General features: G+C 50.2%; 1 protein-coding gene across 1 annotated transcript in view; it reads right to left on the bottom strand.

Annotated features, from left to right (window-relative positions):
• Nucleotides 1–20,719, bottom strand: part of WDR97 (WD repeat domain 97) — an 850,927-nt gene that overhangs the window by 385,881 nt on the left and 444,327 nt on the right. The window contains exon 12 of the mRNA XM_073556560.1: nt 591–707. Within this exon, the coding sequence (XP_073412661.1) occupies nt 591–707 (117 nt within the window). The remainder of the gene's footprint in view (nt 1–590; nt 708–20,719) is intronic.

Below are 20,719 nucleotides of genomic sequence, written 5' to 3'. Positions count from 1 at the left end.
TCCTCCAGACATCCTGTGTTATAGGACTGGAGGTTGACATTTTGAGAAGGACAGGGGTCTCTAAAGCATTCTGTGTTATAGGACTGGAGGTTGACATTTCTGAAGGACAGGAGTCTCCTCCAGACATCCTGTGTTATAGGACTGGAGGTTGACATTTTGAGAAGGACGGGGGACTCTCCAGCATTTTGTGTTATGGGATTGGAGGTTGATATTTCTAAAGGAATGGAGGCTCCTCTAGATACCATAGGTTTTGGGAGTGGAGATAGTCATTTCCAGAAGGACATCTCCTCCGGACACACTGTGTCATGGGATAGGAAGTAAACACTTCCAGCATCACTTCTGAATCCAGCCTGCTTGTGGCGTCATTGTTTGTATGAAGGAGTGGTTTATGAGGACACAATGATTGTCACATATCAAATGTCTCCATGGACTACAGTGCTTAGAAATGTTGCAATGATCCCATGGCTGCTTCAGATATGGAAACGATGAAGAGACCCTTTAAACAAGCGCATCAATAATCCACCTCCCTAAACACCTTTCATTTAATGCCCCCCATCTTCACCCATCGTCCTCATACACTGTTGACTGACCTTTGGCTGCATATGATTTCTTATTTTTACTAGTCTCAGGTCCTCCTCAATCTTCATTGGCCAGATTTGCTGGAGAAGTGCAGAGTTTGGAACAACACCAGCTACGGAAAATGAAGTCTGAAAAGAAAAAGTGTAAAATGTATGGATGCAGAGATCTTTCCACTATTTCATCATCCCTAGCCATGTCACTTGAGTGGTTCTCACATTTTTCCCATCTCACGGCTTCGGGTAGATCTCTCACTCCAGCACATTCTCTAGTATCGAGTCCATTGTCGGGCGATACATTTCAATAGATTTCAAACTATTTTGATCTTTTCACTTTGGTTCCAGTTCTGTGAGACTTCATGTCAGGACATAGTGACATCTTCTGACTTAGGGTATGTGTCATCGCTACATTCCCTCTCCAGACGAAGCCATTGGGGCACGAGAACACGCGCTTGATCAGAACCAACTCCCGGTCTGCGAGCAATCACTTGTTCCTTTGAGTCCTTTTTACACTATGTATTACGTGACAGCATATTACACATTTTCACCTAAGTCACCAATAATTAACTCTTTTGTACCTTGGTGACACATACAGTGAATATAAAAAGTCTACACACCCCTTTTTAAAATCTCAGGTTTTTGTCGTGTAAAAAAATCCTACAAGAATAATCATTTCAGAACTTTTTTCCACTTTAAAGTTGTATGATAAAGCAATAGATGAAAAATAAAACATAGCTTTTAATCCGTCAATTAAAAGAGTACTAACACGTGTCACCCATGTGAAAATAAAACAGCATACAAATGCTCATCTAGCGAAAGGGCCCGAACAGAGACAAAAGGAGCCACACCTAGATGCATTAAGGATATAGATGGTCACCTCTTAATCTGCTGTATAGGTAGGCAAAACATCTAAAAGGTGCAGCACTCAAGACATATTCCACTCATAAATGCTACAGCCTAATTGCACAAACACCATGCGAAAAAAAGGGTCTCTCAAGACCACAAAATAGACAGTCGGGTGAGACAATATAAAAGGAACAGTCTCACCAAATAGAGTAGTCAGGGTCAGGAGTCCCAGAAGATCCTCTGTGCCCTGCCACATCCCTAAGGGGCTAACAATCAGCTAATCCCCAGACTGCCGCCCTAACAAGGGCGGTCCACAGCTAGCCGCGGACAGCACAGGGAGTGGAAGGTTCTGATGCCTCTCATTAGTAGCACCATGGCACTTTACAAGTTTAGTCCCCTGAAGATTTTACTTGGATGAAACGCGTCGGACGCCACCTTAGGGAACGTGCAGGGCATGTGCAATTTAGGGCTAGCTGTGGACTGCAATAACGTGGTTGCATAAGTGTGAACACCCTCTCATGATTGTGAATGTGGTTGTGCTCAGAATCAGCTGATCACATTTCCCCTCATGTTACACAATAGTTAGAGCTTGGCCAACATCATTTACAGCCATTCTGATTAACCTCTGGTGTACTGAGAGACAGAGGTCTGCTGCGGTCTGAATCCAGGACAGGTTGCTAGGTCTTGTAGTCCCACAAACCTGTATTTTAGGCCTCTTTCACGTGTCCAGATATTTCCGGTACTGGAGATATTCGTGTGTCCGTGGGTACACGTGGCATATCCGTGTGGCACACGTGTGCCGCATCAGTACGACATGGCCAGCCGCAGGGGAAGTAGCACTACAGTAAGCGCTGTTCCCCTCCATGTGGTGCTGAACTCGGCTGCCATTTTTCCTGTTCTGCCGGGCGGAGCGGTGCCAATGTGACCTCTCGGGCTGTAAACTACTGGGGAATGAATGAGGGCCCCCATGTCGCTTTGTTTTCATTCATTCTCCCTGTTCTGCCGGGCGGAGCTAATGCGACCTCTCGGGCCAGCGACGTATCTGGGGGGGCAGCCGGGGCATTTGCCCCAGGCGCAGCCAGCAGGGGGGCGCAGTCGGGCCGCCTAATGCAGCGGTCCGCAGTGTCCTCCCTGGCGGCTGCGTTCTGCTGCCCCCCCCCGGCCTGGGAGTCGGCGGTTCTCTGTGTCAGCTGTCAAGCTGACAGCCGGCGCAGAGAAGGAGCACGTGCCGGCTCCCAGGGAGCAACTGTACAATTGGCTCCCAGGGAGCAACTGTACAACTGTACAGGGAGCAACTGTGCAATTGCAGCTCTGACCGCCGGGTCAGAGCGACGTTAGCAGCGTGATCAGGTCATGTGATCACGCTGCTGACATCACTCCCTGGCGCCCAGAGAGAACCCTGGTGGTAAGTGTGCTGAAGAACCACTGAAGATGGGAGATGGGGGGGATTTGTAGAGGGGAGGGGGGTTAATGTGTGGGAATGGGGGTTAATGTGTGGGGGCATTAATGAGTGGGGATGGGGGTTAATGAATGGGGATGGGGGTTAATGAGTGGGGATGGGGGTTAATGTGTGGGGGGGTTAATGAATGGGGATGGGGGTTAATGTGTGGGGGCATTAATGAGTGGGGATAAGGGTTAATGTGTGGGGGGTTAATGAATGGGGATGGGTGTTAATGAGTGGGGATGGGGGTTAATGAGTGGGGATGGGGGTTAATGAGTGGGGGTTAATGAGTGGGGATGGGGGTTAATGAGTGGGGATGGGGGTTAATGTGTGTGGGGGGTTAATGAATGGGGATGGGGTTAATGTGTGGGGGTGTTAATGAGTGGGGATGGAGGTTAATGAGTGGGGATAAGGGTTAATGTGTGGGGGTTAATGAATGGGATGGGTGTTAATGTGTGGGGGCGTTAATGAGTGGGGATGGGGGTTAATGAATGGGGATGGGGGTTAATGAGTGGGGATGGGGGTTAATGTGTGGGGGGGTTAATGAATGGGGATGGGGGTTAATGTGTGGGGGCGTTAATGAGTGGGGATAAGGGTTAATGTGTGGGGGGTTAATGAATGGGGATGGGTGTTAATGAGTGGGGATGGGGGTTAATGAGTGGGGATGGGGGTTAATGAGTGGGGGTTAATGAGTGGGGATGGGGGTTAATGAGTGGGGATGGGGGTTAATGTGTGTGGGGGGTTAATGAATGGGATGGGTGTTAATGTGTGGGGGCGTTAATGAGTGGGGATGGGGGTTAATGAGTGGGGGGTTAATGAGTGGGGATGGGGGTTAATGAGTGGGGATGGGGGTTAATGTGTGGGGGGTTAATGAATGGGGATAGGGGTTAATGTGTGGGGGCGTTAATGAGTGGGGATAAGGGTTAATGTGTGTGGGGGTTAATGAATGGGGATGGGGGTTAATGTGTGGGGGGTTATTGAGTGTGGATGGGGGTTAATGTGTGGGGGGTTAATGAGTGGGGATGGGGTTAATGTGTGTGGGGGTTAATGAGTGGGGATGGGGTTAATGTGTGGGGGTATTTGGAGTGGGGATGGGGGTTATTTAATGTGTGAGGGATTTGGAGTGGTGATGGGGTTAATAAGTGGGGATTAAGTTAATGTGTGGGGGGACTTGGAGTGGGGATGGGGGTTTTAATGTGTGTGGGGGGATTTGGAGTGGTGATAGGAGGTTATTTAATGTGTGAGTGGGGGGATTTGGAGTGGGGATGGAGGTTAATGTGTGTGAGGGATTTGGAGTGTGGATGGGGGTTATTTAATGTGTGTGTGGGGGGATTTGAAGTGGGGATGGGGTTATTTAATGTGTGTGAGGGATTTGGAATGTGGATGGGAGATTTAATGTGTGTGGGGTGATTTGGAGTCGGGATGGGGGGTTATTTAATGTGTGGGGGGATTTGGAGTGTGGATGGGGGATTTAATGTGTGTGTGGGGATTTGGAGTGGGGATGGCGGGTACTTAATGTGTGTGGGGGATTGGGGATGGGGGGATTTGGAGTGGGGATGGGGGATTTAATGTGTGGGGAGATTTGAGGACACAAAATGAAGAGTATGTATGAGGAAACAGTATGGGGGATTGGTGCAGACACAGTATGATGGGTGCAGACAGTATGGGGAGCGAACGGGTTAATGTAAGTGGACACAGTATGGGGAGTGAGGGTGATGGATGTGTGCAGACACAGTATGGGGAGTCGGGGGTATGTGTGAGCAGACAGTATAGAGAGTGAGGGGGTAAATATATGAGACAGTATGGTGAACAGGAGGGATGTTAGAGGAGACAGTATGAGGAGGGAGGGGGATAGTGTGAGGCGACAGTATATTGCAGATATTTGTATTTAGGGGCATTATAATGACACTTCTATCTTTAAGGGGATCGTGTGGAGATTTGCTGCAGAAGACCGGAGAAGATGGAAGTCTGCAGAGACGGCTGGTGATGAGAAAACTCATCATGGGGTCTGGACAAGAAGAAGAAAAGAAGGAGAACGACTCCAGAGATGACGTCATCTATAAGGTACCTGGATGTAAATGTTATTTGTGACACTGACTAATTCTCAAGTTTTTATTTATGTTAGGAACATTAAAGGGGTTGTCCAGGTTTGTGATGAGTCTGCAGTCATTCCTTGTGACTGCAGACTTCTGAATTCTCACAGTGCTCACTGAACGCTGTCAGGATTCTCTCATGCCGGTAATTTACATACATGCGGTCACATGCTGACTAGACATGTGTGGCCTCACTCAATGAAAATGAACGGAGCGAGGCCGCCGGCCGGGCACGTCTAGTCGGAGTGTGGCCAGAAGTATATAAATCACATACCTGTGCTGACATGATTGTACATCGGCAAGGGAGAATCCTAAATGTGTGCAGAGCATTCGTTGTGAGAATTCAGAAGCTGCAGTGTCAGGACACAGCTCTGCAGGTTCCAGTAGTCATCACATGGACACTTCACTCATATGCGATTTTCATAGTTATGGTCCTGTGACAACGAGCTTCTCCTCCTGCTTCTCTCAGTTTTTTACTGAACATTGAGAGGATTAGGGAGAGCAGTTAGTGGGTACATGGCTAAGTGTGCAAGTCGCATATGTACTGGGGGGGCACCGAACCGAATTCTTGCCCCGTGTGCCAGAAAGCCGAGATATGCCTCTGTCTCGGGCTGTAAACTACTGGGGAATGAATGAGGGCCCCCATATCGCTTTGTTTTCATTCATTCTCCCTGTTCTTCCGGGAGGAGCGGTGCTAATGCGACCTCTTGGGCTGTAAACTACTGGGGAATGAATGAGGGACCCCACATCGCTTTGTTTTCATTCATTCTTCCTGTTCTGCTGGGCGGAGCGGTGCTAATGCGACCTCTCGGGCTGTAAACTACTGGGGAATGATTGAGGGCCCCCACGTCACTTTGTTTTCATTCATTCATCCTGTTCTGCCGGGCGGTGCTAATGTGACCACTCGGGCTGTAAACTACTTGGGAATGAATGAGGGACCCAACATCACTTTGTTTTCATTCATTCTCCCTGTTGTGCCGGGTGGAGCTAATGCGACCTCTCGGGCTGTAAACTACTTGGGACTGAATGAGGGACCCCACGTCGCTTTGTTTTCATACATTCTCCCTGTTCTGCCGGGCGGAGCGGTGCTAATGCGACCTCTCGGGCTGTAGACTACTGGGGAATGAATGAGGGACCCCACATCACTTTGTTTTCATTCATTCTCCCTGTTCTGCCGGGTGGAGCGGTGCTAATGCGAGCTCTCTGGCTCTAAACTACTGGGAAATGAATGAGAGACCCCACGTCACTTTGTTTTCATTCATTCTTCCTGTTCTGCCGGGCGGTGTTAATGCGACCTCTCGGACTGTAAACTACTGGGGAATCAATGAGGGACCCTACATCGCTTTGTTTTCATTCTTCCTGTTCTGCCGGGCAGTGCTAATGCGACCTCTCGGGCTGTAAACTACTGGGGAATGAATGAAGGGCCCCACCTCGCTTTGTTTTCATTCATTCTTCCTGTTCTGCCGGGCAGTGCTAATGTGACCTCTCGGGCTGTAAACTACTGGGGAATGAATGAGGGACCCCACGTCGCTTTGTTTTCATTCATTCTCCCTGTTCTGCCAGGCGGAGCGGTGCTAATGCGACCTCTCGGGCTGTAAACTACTGGGGAATGAATGAGGGGCCCCACGTCGCTTTGTTTTCATTCATTCTTCCTGCTCTGCCGGGCAGTGCTAATGTGACCTCTCGGGCTGTAAACTACTGGGGAATGAATGAGGGACCCCACGTCGCTTTGTTTTCATTTATTCTCCCTGTTCTGCCAGGCGGAGCGGTGCTAATGCGACCTCTTGGGCTGTAAACTACTGGGGAATGAATGAGGGACCCCACGTCACTTTGTTTTCATTTATTCTTCCTGTTCTGTCGGGCGGTGCTAATGTGACCTCTCGGGCTGTAAACTACTGGGGAATGAATGAGGGACCCCACGTTGCTTTGTTTTCATTCATTCTTCCTGTTCTGCCGGGTGGTGCTAATGCGAGCTCTCGGGCTTTAAACTACTGGGGAATCAATAAGGGACCCCACGTCGCTTTGTTTTCATTCATTTTTCATGTTCTGCCGGGCAGTGCTAATGCGACCTCTCGGGCTGTAAACTACTGGGGAATGAATGAGGGACCCCACGGTGCTTTGTTTTCATTCATTTTTCCTGTTCTGCCGGGAGGTGCTAATGCAAGCTCTCGGGCTGTAAACTATTGGGGAATGAATAAGGGACCCCACGTCGCTTTGTTTTCATTCATTCTCCCTGTTCTGCCGGGTGGAGCGGTGGTAATGAGACCTCTCGGGCTGTAAACTACTGGGGAATGAATGAGGGACCCACGTCACTTTTATTTTCATTCATTCTTCCTGTTCTGCCGGGCGGTGCTAATGTGACCTCTCAGGCTGTAAACTACTGGGGAATGAATGAAGGACCCCACGTCGCTTTGTTTTCATTCATTCTTCCTGTTGTGCCGGGTGGAGCTAATGCAACCTCTCGGGCTGTAGACTACTGGGGAATGAATGAGGGACCCCACGTCGCTGTGTTTTCATTCATTCTCCCTGTTCTGCCGGGCGGAGCGGTGCTAATGCGAGCTCTCAGGCTGTAAACTACTGGGGAATGAATGAGAGACCCCACGTCACTTTGTTTTCATTCATTCTTCCTGTTCTGCCGGGTGGTGCTAATGCGACTTCTCGGACTGTAAACTACTGGGGAATCAATGAGGGACCCCACATCGCTTTGTTTTCATTCTTCCTGTTCTGCCGGGCGGTGCTAATGCGACCTCTCGGGCTGTAAACTACTGGGGAATGAATGAGGGACCCCACGTCGCTTTGTTTTCATTCATTCTTCCTGTTCTGCCGGGCAGTGCTAATGCGAGCTCTCGGGCTGTAAACTACTGGGGAATGAATGAGGGACCCCACGTCGCTTTGTTTTCATTCATTCTTCCTGTTCTGCCGGGTGGTGCTAATAAGAGCTCTCGGGCTGTAAACTACTGGGGAATCAATAAGGGACCCCACGTCGCTTTGCTTTCATTCATTCTTCCTGTTCTGCCGGGCAGTGCTAATGCGACCTCTCGGGCTGTAAACTACTGGGGAATGAATGAAGGCCTCCACGTCACTTTGTTTTCATTCATTTTTCCTGTTCTGCTGGGCGGAGAGGTGCTAATGAGACCTCTCGGGCTGTAAACTACTGGGGAATGAATGAGGGACCCCAAGTCACTTTGTTTTCATTCATTCTTCCTGTTCTGCCGGGCGGTGCTAATGTGACCTCTCGGGCTGTAAACTACTTGGGAATGAATGAGGGACCCAACATCACTTTGTTTTCATTCATTCTCCCTGTTCTGCCGGGTGGAGCTAATGCGACCTCTCGGGCTGAAAACTACTTGGGACTGAATGAGGGACCCCACGTCGCTTTGTTTTCATACATTCTCCCTGTTCTGCCGGGCGGAGCGGTGCTAATGCGAGCTCTCTGGCTCTAAACTACTGGGGAATGAATGAGAGACCCCAAGTCACTTTGTTTTCATTCATTCTTCCTGTTCTGCCGGGCGGTGCTAATGCGACCTCTCGGACTGTAAACTACTGGGGAATCAATGAGGGACCCCACATCGCTTTGTTTTCATTCTTCCTGTTCTGCCGGGCAGTGCTAATGTGACCTCTCGGGCTGTAAACTACTGGGGAAAGAATGAGGAACCCCACGTCGCTTTGTTTTCATTCATTCTCCCTGTTCTGCCAGACGGAGCGGTGCTAATGCGACCTCTCGGGCTGTAAACTACAGGGGAATGAATGAGGGACCCCACATCGCTTTGTTTTCATTCATTCTCCCTGTTCTGCCGGGCGGAGCGGTGCTAATGTGAGCTCTCAGGCTGTAAACTACTGGGGAATGAATGAGAGACCCCACGGCACTTTGTTTTCATTCATTCTTCCTGTTCTGCCGGGCGGTGCTAATGCAACTTCTCGGACTGTAAACTACTGGGGAATCAATGAGGGACCCCACATCGCTTTGTTTTCATTCTTCCTGTTCTGCCGGGCGGTGCTAATGCGACCTCTCGGGCTGTAAACTACTGGGGAATGAATGAGGGCCCCCACGTCGCTTTGTTTTCATTCATTCTTCCTGTTCTGCCGGGCAGTGCTAATGCGAGCTCTCGGGCTGTAAACTACTGGGGAATGAATGAGGGACCCCACGTCGCTTTGTTTTCATTCATTCTTCCTGTTCTGCCGGGTGGTGCTAATGCGAGCTCTCGGGCTGTAAACTACTGGGGAATCAATAAGGGACCCCACGTCGCTTTGCTTTCATTCATTCTTCCTGTTCTGCCGGGCAGTGCTAATGCGACCTCTCGGGCTGTAAACTACTGGGGAATGAATGAAGGCCTCCACGTCACTTTGTTTTCATTCATTTTTCCTGTTCTGCCGGGCGGAGAGGTGCTAATGAGACCTCTCGGGCTGTAAACTACTGGGGAATGAATGAGGGACCCCACGTCACTTTGTTTTCATCCATTTTTCCTGTTCTGCCGGGCGGTGCTAATGTGACCTCTCGGGCTGTAAACTACTTGGGAATGAATGAGGGACCCAACATCACTTTGTTTTCATTCATTCTCCCTGTTGTGCCGGGTGGAGCTAATGCGACCTCTCGGGCTGTAAACTACTTGGGACTGAATGAGGGACCCCACGTCGCTTTGTTTTCATACATTCTCCCTGTTCTGCCGGGCGGAGCGGTGCTAATGCGACCTCTCGGGCTGTAGACAACTGGGGAATGAATGAGGGACCCAACATCACTTTGTTTTCATTCATTCTCCCTGTTCTGCCGGGCGGAGCGGTGCTAATGCGAGCTCTCTGGCTCTAAACTACTGGGGAATGAATGAGAGGCCCCACGTCACTTTGTTTTCATTCATTCTTCCTGTTCTGCCGGGCGGTGCTAATGCGATCTCTCGGACTGTAAACTACTGGGGAATCAATGAGGGACCCCACATCGCTTTGTTTTCATTCTTCCTGTTCTGCCGGGCGGTGCTAATGCGACCTCTCGGACTGTAAACTACTGGGGAATCAATAAGGGACCCTACATCGCTTTGTTTTCATTCTTCCTGTTCTGCCGGGCAGTGCTAATGCGACCTCTCGGGCTGTAAACTACTGGGGAATGAATGAGGGGCCCAACGTCGCTTTGTTTTCATTCATTCTTCCTGTTCTGCCGGGCAGTGCTAATGTGACCTCTCGGGCTGTAAACTACTGGGGAATGAATGAGGGACCCCACGTCGCTTTGTTTTCATTCATTCTTCCTGTTCTGCCAGGCGGAGCGGTGCTAATGTGACCTCTCGGGCTGTAAACTACTGGGGAATGAATGAGGGACCCCACGTCACTTTGTTTTCATTTATTCTTCCTGTTCTGTCAAGCGGTGCTAATGTGACCTCTCAGGCTGTAAACTACTGGGGAATGAATGAGGGACACCACGTTGCTTTGTTTTCATTCATTCTTCCTGTTCTGCCGGGTGGTGCTAATGCGAGCTCTCGGGCTTTAAAAAACTGGGGAATCAATAAGGGACCCCACGTCGCTTTGTTTTCATTGATTCTTCATGTTCTGCAGGGCAGTGCTAATGCGACCTCTCGGGATGTAAACTACTGGGTAATGAATGAGGGACCCCACGTCGGTTTGTTTTCATTCATTCTTCCTCTTCTGCCGGGCAGTGCTAATGCGAGCTCTTGGGCTGTAAACTACTGGGGAATGAATGAGGGACCCCACGTCGCTTTGTTTTCATTCATTCTTCCTGTTCTGCCGGGTGGTGCTAATGCGAGCTCTCGGGCTTTAAACTACTGGGGAATCAAAAAGGGACCCCACGTCGCTTTGTTTTCATTCATTCTTCCTGTTCTGCTGGGCAGTGCTAATGCGAGCTCTCGGGCTGTAAACTACTGGGGAATGAATGAGGGACCACACGTTGCTTTGTTTTCATTCATTTTTCCTGTTCTGCCGGGCGGTGCTAATGCAAGCTCTCGGGCTGTAAACTATTGGGGAATGAATGAGGGACCCCACGTCGCTTTATTTTCATTCATTCTCCCTGTCCTGCCGGGTGGAGCGGTGGTAATGAGACCTCTCGGGCTGTAAACTACTGGGGAATGAATGAGGGACCCATATCACTTTTATTTTCATTCATTCTTCCTGTTCTGCTAGGCGGTGCTAATGTGACCTCTCAGGCTGTAAACTACTGGGGAATGAATGAAGGACCCCACGTCGCTTTGTTTTCATTCATTCTCCCTGTTGTGCCGGGTGGAGCTAATGCGAAATCTCGGGCCGTAGACTACTGGGGAATGAATGAGGGACCCCACGTCGCTTTGTTTTCATTCATTCTCCCTGTTCTGCCGGGCGGAGCCGTGCTAATGCGAGCTCTCAGGCTGTAAACTACTGGGGAATGAATGAGAGACCCCACGTCACTTTGTTTTCATTCATTCTTCCTGTTCTGCCGGGCGGTGCTAATGCGACCTCTCGGACTGTAAACTACTGGGGAATCAATGAGGGACCCCACATCGCTTTGTTTTCATTCTTCCTATTCTGCCGGGCAGTGCTAATGCGACCTCTCGGGCTGTAAACTACTGGGGAATGAATGAGGGGCCCCACGTCGCTTTGTTTTCATTCATTCTTCCTGTTCTGCCGGGCAGTGCTAATGTGACCTCTCGGACTGTAAACTACTGGGGAATGAATGAGGGACCCCACTTCGCTTTGTTTTCATTCATTCTCCCTGTTCTGCCAGGCGGAGCAGTGCTAATGTGACCTCTCGGGCTGTAAACTACTGGGGAATGAATGAGGGACCCCACGTCACTTTGTTTTCATTTATTCTTCCTGTTCTGTCAGGCGGTGCTAATGTGACCTCTCGGGATGTAAACTACTGGGGAATGAATGAGGGACCCCACGTTGCTTTGTTTTCATTCATTCTTCCTGTTCTGCCTGGTAGTGCTAATGCGAGCTCTCGGGCTTTAAACTACTGGAGAATCAATAAGGGACCCCACGTCGCTTTGTTTTCATTCATTCTTCATGTTCTGCCGGGCAGTGCTAATGCGAGCTCTCGGGCTGTAAACTACTGGGGAATGAATGAGGGACCCCACGTCGCTTTGTTTTCATTCATTCTTCCTGTTCTGCCGGGTGGTGCTAATGCGAGCTCTCGGGCTTTAAACTACTGGGGAATCAATAAGGGACCCCACGTCGCTTTGTTTTCATTCATTCTTCCTGTTCTGCTGGGCAGTGCTAATGCGAGCTCTCGGGCTGTAAACTACTGGGGAATGAATGAGGGACCCCACGTTGCTTTGTTTTCATTCATTTTTCCTGTTCTGCCGGGCGGTGCTAATGCAAGCTCTCGGGCTGTAAACTACTGGGGAATGAATGAGGGACCCCACGTCGCTTTTTTTTTTCATTCATTCTCCCTGTTCTGCCGGGTGGAGCGGTGGTAATGAGACCTCTCAGGCTGTAAACTACTGGGGAATGAATGAGGGAACCACGTCACTTTTATTTTCATTCATTCTTCCTGTTCTGCCGGGCGGTGCTAATGTGACCTCTCAGGCTGTAAACTACTGGGGATTGAATGAAGGACCCCACGTCGCTTTGTTTTCATTCATTCTCCCTGTTGTGCCGGGTGGAGCTAATGCGACCTCTCAAGCTGTAAACTACTTGGGAATGAATGAGGGACCCCACATCGCTTTGTTTTCATACATTTTCCCTGTTCTGCCGGGCGGAGCGGTGCTAATGCGACCTCTCGGGCTGTAGACTACTGGGGAATGAATGAGGGACCCCACGTCACTTTGTTTTCATTCATTCTCCCTGTTCTGCCGGGCGGAGCGGTGCTAATGCGAGCTCTCAGGCTGTAAACTACTGGGGAATGAATGAGAGACCCCACGTCACTTTGTTTTTATTCATTCTTCCTGTTCTGCCGGGTGGTGCTAATGCGACTTCTCGTACTGTAAACTACTGGGGAATCAATGAGGGACCCCACATCGCTTTGTTTTCATTCTTCCTGTTCTGCCGGGCGGTGTTAATGTGACCTCTCGGGCTGTAAACTACTGGGGAATGAATGAGGGCCCCCACGTCGCTTTGTTTTCATTCATTCTTCCTGTTATGCCAGGCGGTGCTAATGTGACCTCTCGGGCTGTAAACTACTTGGGAATGAATGAGGGACCCAACATCACATTGTTTTCATTCATTCTCCCTGTTGTGCCAGGTGGAGCTAATGCGACCTCTCGGGCTGTAAACTACTTGGGACTGAATGAGGGACCCCACGTCGCTTTGTTTTCATACATTCTCCCTGTTCTGCCGGGCGGAGTGGTGCTAATGCGACCTCTCGGGCTGTAGACTACTGGGGAATGAATGAGGGACCCCACATCACTTTGTTTTCATTCATTCTCCCTGTTCTGCCGGGTGGAGCGGTGCTAATGCGAGCTCTCTGGCTCTAAACTACTGGGGAATGAATGAGAGACCCCACGTCACTTTGTTTTCATTCATTCTTCCTGTTCTGCCGGGTGGTGCTAATGCGACCTCTCGGACTGTAAACTACTGGGGTATCAATGAGGGACCCTCCATCGCTTTGTTTTCATTCTTCCTGTTATGCCGGGCAGTGCAAATGCGACCTCTCGGGCTGTAAACTACTGGGAAATGAATGAAGGGCCCCAGGTCGCTTTGTTTTCATTCATTCTTCCTGTTCTGCCGGGCAGTGCTAATGTGACCTCTCGGGCTGTAAACTACTGGGGAATGAATGAGGGACCCCACGTCGCTTTGTTTTCATTCATTCTCCCTGTTCTGCCAGGCGGAGCAGTGCTAATGCGACCTCTCGGGCTGTAAACTACTGGGGAATGAATGAGGGACCCCACGTCACTTTGTTTTCATTTATTCTTCCTGTTCTGTCGGGCGGTGCTAACGTGACCTTTCGGGCTGTAAACTACTGGGGAATGAATGAGGGACCCCACGTTGCTTTGTTTTCATTCATTCTTCCTGTTCTGCCGGGTGGTGCTAATGCGAGCTCTCGGGCTTTAAACTACTGGGGAATAAATAATGGACCCCACGTCGCTTTGTTTTCATTCATTCTTCATGTTCTGCCGGGCAGTGCTAATGCGACCTATCGGGCTGTAAACTACTTGGGAATGAATGAGGGACCCCACGTCGGTTTGCTTTCATTCATTCTTCCTCTTCTGCCGGGCAGTGCTAATGCGAGCTCTTGGGCTGTAAACTACTGGGGAATAAATGAGGGACCCCACATCGCTTTGTTTTCATTCTTTCTTCCTGTTCTGCTGGGTGGTGATAATGCAAGCTCTCGGGCTTTAAACTACTGGGGAATCAATAATGGACCCCACGTCGCTTTGTTTTCATTCATTCGTCCTGTTCTGCTGGGCAGTGCTAATGCGAGCTCTCGGGCTGTAAACTACTGGGGAATGAATGAGGGACCCCACGTTGCTTTGTTTTCATTCATTTTTCCTGTTCTGCCAGTCGGTGCTAATGCAAGCTCTCGGGCTGTAAACTACTGGGGAATGAATGAGGGACCCCACGTCGCTTTGTTTTCATTCATTCTCCCTGTTCTGCCGGGTGGAGCAGTGGTAATGAGACCTATCGGGCTGTAAACCACTGGGGAATGAATGAGGGACCCACGTCACTTTTATTTTCATTCATTCTTCCTGTTCTGCCGGGTGGTGCTAATGTTACCTCTCAGGCTGTAAACTACTGGGGAATGAATGAAGGACCCCACGTCGCTTTGTTTTCATTCATTCTCCCTGTTGTGCCGGGTGGAGCTAATGCGACCTCTCGGGCTGTAAACTACTTGGGAATGAATGAGGGACCCCACGTCGCTTGTTTTCATACATTCTCCCTGTTCTGCCGGGCGGAGCGGTGCTAATGCGACCTCTCGGGCTGTAGACTACTGGGGAATGAATGAGGGACCCCACGTCACTTTGTTTTCATTCATTCTCCCTGTTCTGCCGGGCGGAGCGGTGCTAATGCGAGCTCTCAGGCTGTAAACTACTGGGGAATGAATGAGAGACCCCACGTCACTTTCTTTTCATTCATTCTTCCTGTTCTGCCGGGCGGTGCTAATGAGACTTCTCGGACTGTTAACTACTGGGGAATCAATGAGGGACCCCACATCGCTTTGTTTTCATTCTTCCTGTTCTGCCGGGCGGTGCTAATGCGACCTCTCGGGCTGTAAACTACTGGGGAATGAATAAGGGCCCCCACGTCACTTTGTTTTCATTCATTCTTCCTGTTCTGCCGGGCAGTGTTAATGCGAGCTCTCGGGCTGTAAACTACTTGGGACTGAATGAGTGACCCCACGTCGCTTTGTTTTCATACATTCTCCCTGTTCTGCCGGGCGGAGTGGTGCTAATGCGACCTCTCGGGCTGTAGACTACTGGGGAATGAATGAGGGACCCCACATCACTTTGTTTTCATTCATTCTCCCTGTTCTGCCGGGTGGAGCGGTGCTAATGCGAGCTGTCTGGCTCTAAACTACTGGGGAATGAATGAGACCCCACGTCACTTTGTTTTCATTCATTCTTCCTGTTCTGCCGGGCGGTGCAAATGCGAACTCTTGGACTGTAAACTACTGGGGAATCAATGAGGGACCCCACATCGCTTTGTTTTCATTCTTCCTGTTCTGCCGGGCGATGCTAATGCGACCTCTCGGGCTGTAAACTACTGGGGAATGAATGAGGGGCCCCACGTCGCTTTGTTTTCATTCATTCTTCCTGTTCTGCCGGGCGGTGCTAATGCGACCTCTTGGACTGTAAACTACTGGGGAATCAATGAGGGACCTCACATCGCTTTGTTTTCATTCTTCCTGTTCTGCCGGGCAGTGCTAATGCGACCTCTCGGGCTGTAAACTACTGGGGAATGAATGAGGGGCCCCACGTCGCTTTGTTTTCATTCATTCTTCCTGTTCTGCCGGGCAGTGCTAATGTGACCTCTCGGGCTGTAAACTACTGGGGAATGAATGAGGGACCCCACGTCGCTTTGTTTTCATTCATTCTCCCTGTTCTGCCAGGCGGAGCGGTGCTAATGCGACCTCTCGGGCTGTAAACTACAGGGGAATGAATGAGGGACCCCACGTCGCTTTGTTTTCATTCATTCTCCCTGTTCTGCCGGGCGGAGCGGTGCTAATGCGAGCTCTCAGGCTGTAAACTACTGGGGAATGAATGAGAGACCCCACGGCACTTTGTTTTCATTCATTCTTCCTGTTCTGACGGGCGGTGCTAATGCAACTTCTCGGACTGTAAACTACTGGGGAATCATTGAGGGACTCCACATTGCTTTGTTTTCATTCTTCCTGTTCTGCCGGGCGGTGCTAATGCGACCTCTCGGGCTTTAAACTACTGGGGAATGAATGAGGGCCCCCACGTCGCTTTGTTTTCATTCATTCTACCTGTTCTGCCGGGCAGTGCTAATGCGAGCTCTCGGGCTGTAAACTACTGGGGAATGAATGAGGGACCCCACGTCGCTTTGTTTTCATTCATTCTTCCTGTTCTGCCGGGTGGTGCTAATGCGAGCTCTCGGGCTGTAAACTACTGGGGAATCAATAATGGACCCCACGTCGCTTTGCTTTCATTCATTCTTCCTGTTCTGCGGGGCAGTGCTAATGCGACCTCTCGGGCTGTAAACTACTGGGGAATGAATGAAGGCCTCCACGTCACTTTGTTTTCATTCATTTTTCCTGTTCTGCCGGGCGGAGAGGTGCTAATGAGACCTCTCGGGCTGTAAACTACTGGGGAATGAATAAGGGACCCCACGTCACTTTGTTTTCATTCATTCTTCCTGTTCTGCCGGGCGGTGCTAATGTGACCTCTCGGGCTGTAAACTACTTGGGAATGAATGAGGGACCCAACATCACTTTGTTTTCATTCATTCTCCCTGTTTTGCCGGGTGGAGCTAATGCGACCTCTCGGGCTGTAAACTACTTGGGACTGAATGAGGGACCCCACGTCGCTTTGTTTTCACACATTCTCCCTGTTCTGCCGGGCGGAGCGGTGCTAATGCGACCTCTCGGGCTGTAGACTACTGGGGAATGAATGAGGGACCCAAAATCACTTTGTTTTCATTCATTCTCCCTGTTCTGCCGGGCGGAGCGGTGCTAATGCGAGCTCTCTGGCTCTAAACTACTGGGGAATGAATGAGAGACCCCACGTCACTTTGTTTTCATTCATTCTTCCTGTTCTGCCGGACGGTGCTAATGCGATCTCTCGGACTGTAAACTACTGGGGAATCAATGAGGGACCCCACATCGCTTTGTTTTCATTCTTCCTGTTCTGCCGGGCGGTGCTAATGCGACCTCTCGGACTGTAAACTACTGGGGAATCAATGAGGGACCCTACATCGCTTTGTTTTCATTCTTCCTGTTCTGCCGGGCAGTGCTAATGCGACCTCTCGGGCTGTAAACTACTGGGGAATGAATGAGGGGCCCAACGTCGCTTTGTTTTCATTCATTCTTCCTGTTCTGCCGGGCAGTGCTAATGTGACCTCTCGGGCTGTGAACTACTGGGGAATGAATGAGGGACCCCACGTCGCTTTGTTTTCATTCATTCTTCCTGTTCTGCCAGGCGGAGCAGTGCTAATGCGACTTCTCGGGCTGTAAACTACTGGGGAATGAATGAGGGACCCCACGTCACTTTGTTTTCATTTATTCTTCCTGTTCTGTCAGGCGGTGCTAATGTGACCTCTCAGGCTGTAAACTACTGGGGAATGAATGAGGGACACCACGTTGCTTTGTTTTCATTCATTCTTCCTGTTCTGCCGGGTGGTGCTAATGCGAGCTCTCGGGATTTAAACTACTGGGGAATCAATAAGGGACCCCACGTCGCTTTGTTTTCATTCATTCTTCATGTTCTGCAGGGCAGTGCTAATGCGACCTCTCGGGCTGTAAACTACTGGGTAATGAATGAGGGACCCCACGTCGGTTTGTTTTCATTCATTCTTCCTCTTCTGCCGGGCAGTGCTAATGCGAGCTCTTGGGCTGTAAACTACTGGGGAATGAATGAGGGACCCCACGTCGCTTTGTTTTCATTCATTCTTCCTGATCTGCCGGGTGGTGCTAATGCGAGCTCTCGGGCTTTAAACTACTGGGGAATCAACAAGGGACCCCACGTCGCTTTGTTTTCATTCATTCTTCCTGTTCTGCTGGGCAGTGCTATTGCGACCTCTCGGGCTGTAAACTACTGGGGAATGAATGAGGGACCCCACGTTGCTTTGTTTTCATTCATTTTTCCTGTTCTGCTGGGCAGTGCTAATGCGAGCTCTCGGGCTGTAAACTACTGGGGAATGAATGAGGGACCCCACGTTGCTTTGTTTTCATTCATTTTTCCTGTTCTGCCGGGTGGTGCTAAAGCAAGCTCTCGGGCTGTAAACTATTGGGGAATGAATGAGGGACCCCACGTCGCTTTATTTTCATTCATTCTCCCTGTCCTGCCGGGTGGAGCGGTGGTAATGAGACCTCTCGGGCTGTAAACTACTGGGGAATGAATGAGGGACCCATATCACTTTTATTTTCATTCATTCTTCCTGTTCTGCTGGGCGGTGCTAATGTGACCTCTCAGGCTGTAAACTACTGGGGAATGAATGAAGGACCCCACGTCGCTTTGTTTTCATTCATTCTCCCTGTTGTGCCGGGTGGAGCTAATGCGACCTCTCGGGCTGTAGAGTACTGGGGAATGAATGAGGGACCCCACGTCGCTTTGTTTTCATTCATTCTCCCTGTTCTGCCGGGTGGAGCGGTGCTAATGCGAGCTCTCAGGCTGTAAACTCCTGGGGGATGAATGAGAGACCCCACGTCACTTTGTTTTCATTCATTCTTCCTGTTCTGCCGGGCGGTGCTAATGCGACCTCTCGGACTGTAAACTACTGGGGAATCAATGAGGGACCCCACATCGCTTTGTTTTCATTCTTCCTGTTCTGCCGGGCAGTGCTAATGCGACCTCTCGGGCTGTAAACTACTGGGGAATGAATGAGGGGCCCCACGTCGCTTTGTTTTCATTCATTCTTCCTGTTCTGCCGGGCAGTGCTAAAGTGACCTCTCGGGCTGTAAACTACTGGGGAATGAATGAGGGACCCCACGTCGCTTTGTTTTCATTCTTTCTCCCTGTTCTGCCAGGCGGAGCGGTGCTAATGTGACCTCTCGGGCTGTAAACTACTGGGGAATGAATGAGGGACCCCACGTCACTTTGTTTTCATTTATTCTTCCAGTTCTGTCGGGCGGTGCTAATGTGACCTCTCGGGATGTAAACTACTGGGGAATGAATGAGGGACCCCACGTTGCTTTGTTTTCATTCATTCTTCCTGTTCTGCCTGGTAGTGCTTATGCGAGCTCTCGGGCTTTAAACTACTGGGGAATCAATAAGGGACCCCACGTCGCTTTGTTTTCATTCATTCTTCATGTTCTGCCGGGCAGTGCTAATGCGACCTCTCGGGCTGTAAACTACTGGGGAATGAATGAGGGACCCCACGTCGCTTTGTTTTCATTCATTCTTCCTGTTCTGCCGGGTGGTGCTAATGCAAGCTCTCGGGCTTTAAACTACTGGGGAATCAATAAGGGACCCTACGTCGGTTTGTTTTCATTCATTCTTCCTGTTCTGCTGGGCAGTGCTAATGCGAGCTCTCGGGCTGTAAACTACTGGGGAATGAATGAGGGACCCCACGTCGCTTTGTTTTCATTCATTCTTCCTGTTCTGCCGGGTGGTGCTAATGCGAGCTCTCGGGCTGTAAACTACTTGGGACTGAATGAGGGACCCCACGTCGCTTTGTTTTCATACATTCTCCCTGTTCTGCCGGGCGGAGTGGTGCTAATGCGACCTCTCGGGCTGTAGACTACTGGGGAATGAATGAGGGACCCCACATCACTTTGTTTTCATTCATTCTCCCTGTTCTGCCGGGTGGAGCGGTGCTAATGCGAGCTCTCTGGCTCTAAACTACTGGGGAATGAATGAGAGACCCCACGTCACTTTGTTTTCATTCATTCTTCCTGTTCTGCCGGGTGGTGCTAATGCGACCTCTCGGACTGTAAACTACTGGGGTATCAATGAGGGACCCTCCATCGCTTTGTTTTCATTCTTCCTGTTATGCCGGGCAGTGCAAATGCGACCTCTCGGGCTGTAAACTACTGGGAAATGAATGAAGGGCCCCAGGTCGCTTTGTTTTCATTCATTCTTCCTGTTCTGCCGGGCAGTGCTAATGTGACCTCTCGGGCTGTAAACTACTGGGGAATGAATGAGGGACCCCACGTCGCTTTGTTTTCATTCATTCTCCCTGTTCTGCCAGGCGGAGCAGTGCTAATGCGACCTCTCGGGCTGTAAACTACTGGGGAATGAATGAGGGACCCCACGTCACTTTGTTTTCATTTATTCTTCCTGTTCTGTCGGGCGGTGCTAACGTGACCTTTCGGGCTGTAAACTACTGGGGAATGAATGAGGGACCCCACGTTGCTTTGTTTTCATTCATTCTTCCTGTTCTGCCGGGTGGTGCTAATGCGAGCTCTCGGGCTTTAAACTACTGGGGAATAAATAATGGACCCCACGTCGCTTTGTTTTCATTCATTCTTCATGTTCTGCCGGGCAGTGCTAATGCGACCTATCGGGCTGTAAACTACTTGGGAATGAATGAGGGACCCCACGTCGGTTTGCTTTCATTCATTCTTCCTCTTCTGCCGGGCAGTGCTAATGCGAGCTCTTGGGCTGTAAACTACTGGGGAATAAATGAGGGACCCCACATCGCTTTGTTTTCATTCTTTCTTCCTGTTCTGCTGGGTGGTGATAATGCAAGCTCTCGGGCTTTAAACTACTGGGGAATCAATAAGGGACCCCACG

The sequence above is a fragment of the Dendrobates tinctorius genome, unplaced genomic scaffold, assembly GCF_039654945.1.
Source record: "Dendrobates tinctorius isolate UK_male_01 unplaced genomic scaffold, ASM3965494v1 ptg000235l, whole genome shotgun sequence".
Lineage (NCBI taxonomy): Eukaryota > Metazoa > Chordata > Amphibia > Anura > Dendrobatidae > Dendrobates > Dendrobates tinctorius.
The sequence above is the reverse complement of the archived record's forward strand: the minus strand, read 5'-3'. Positions and strand labels throughout refer to the sequence as shown.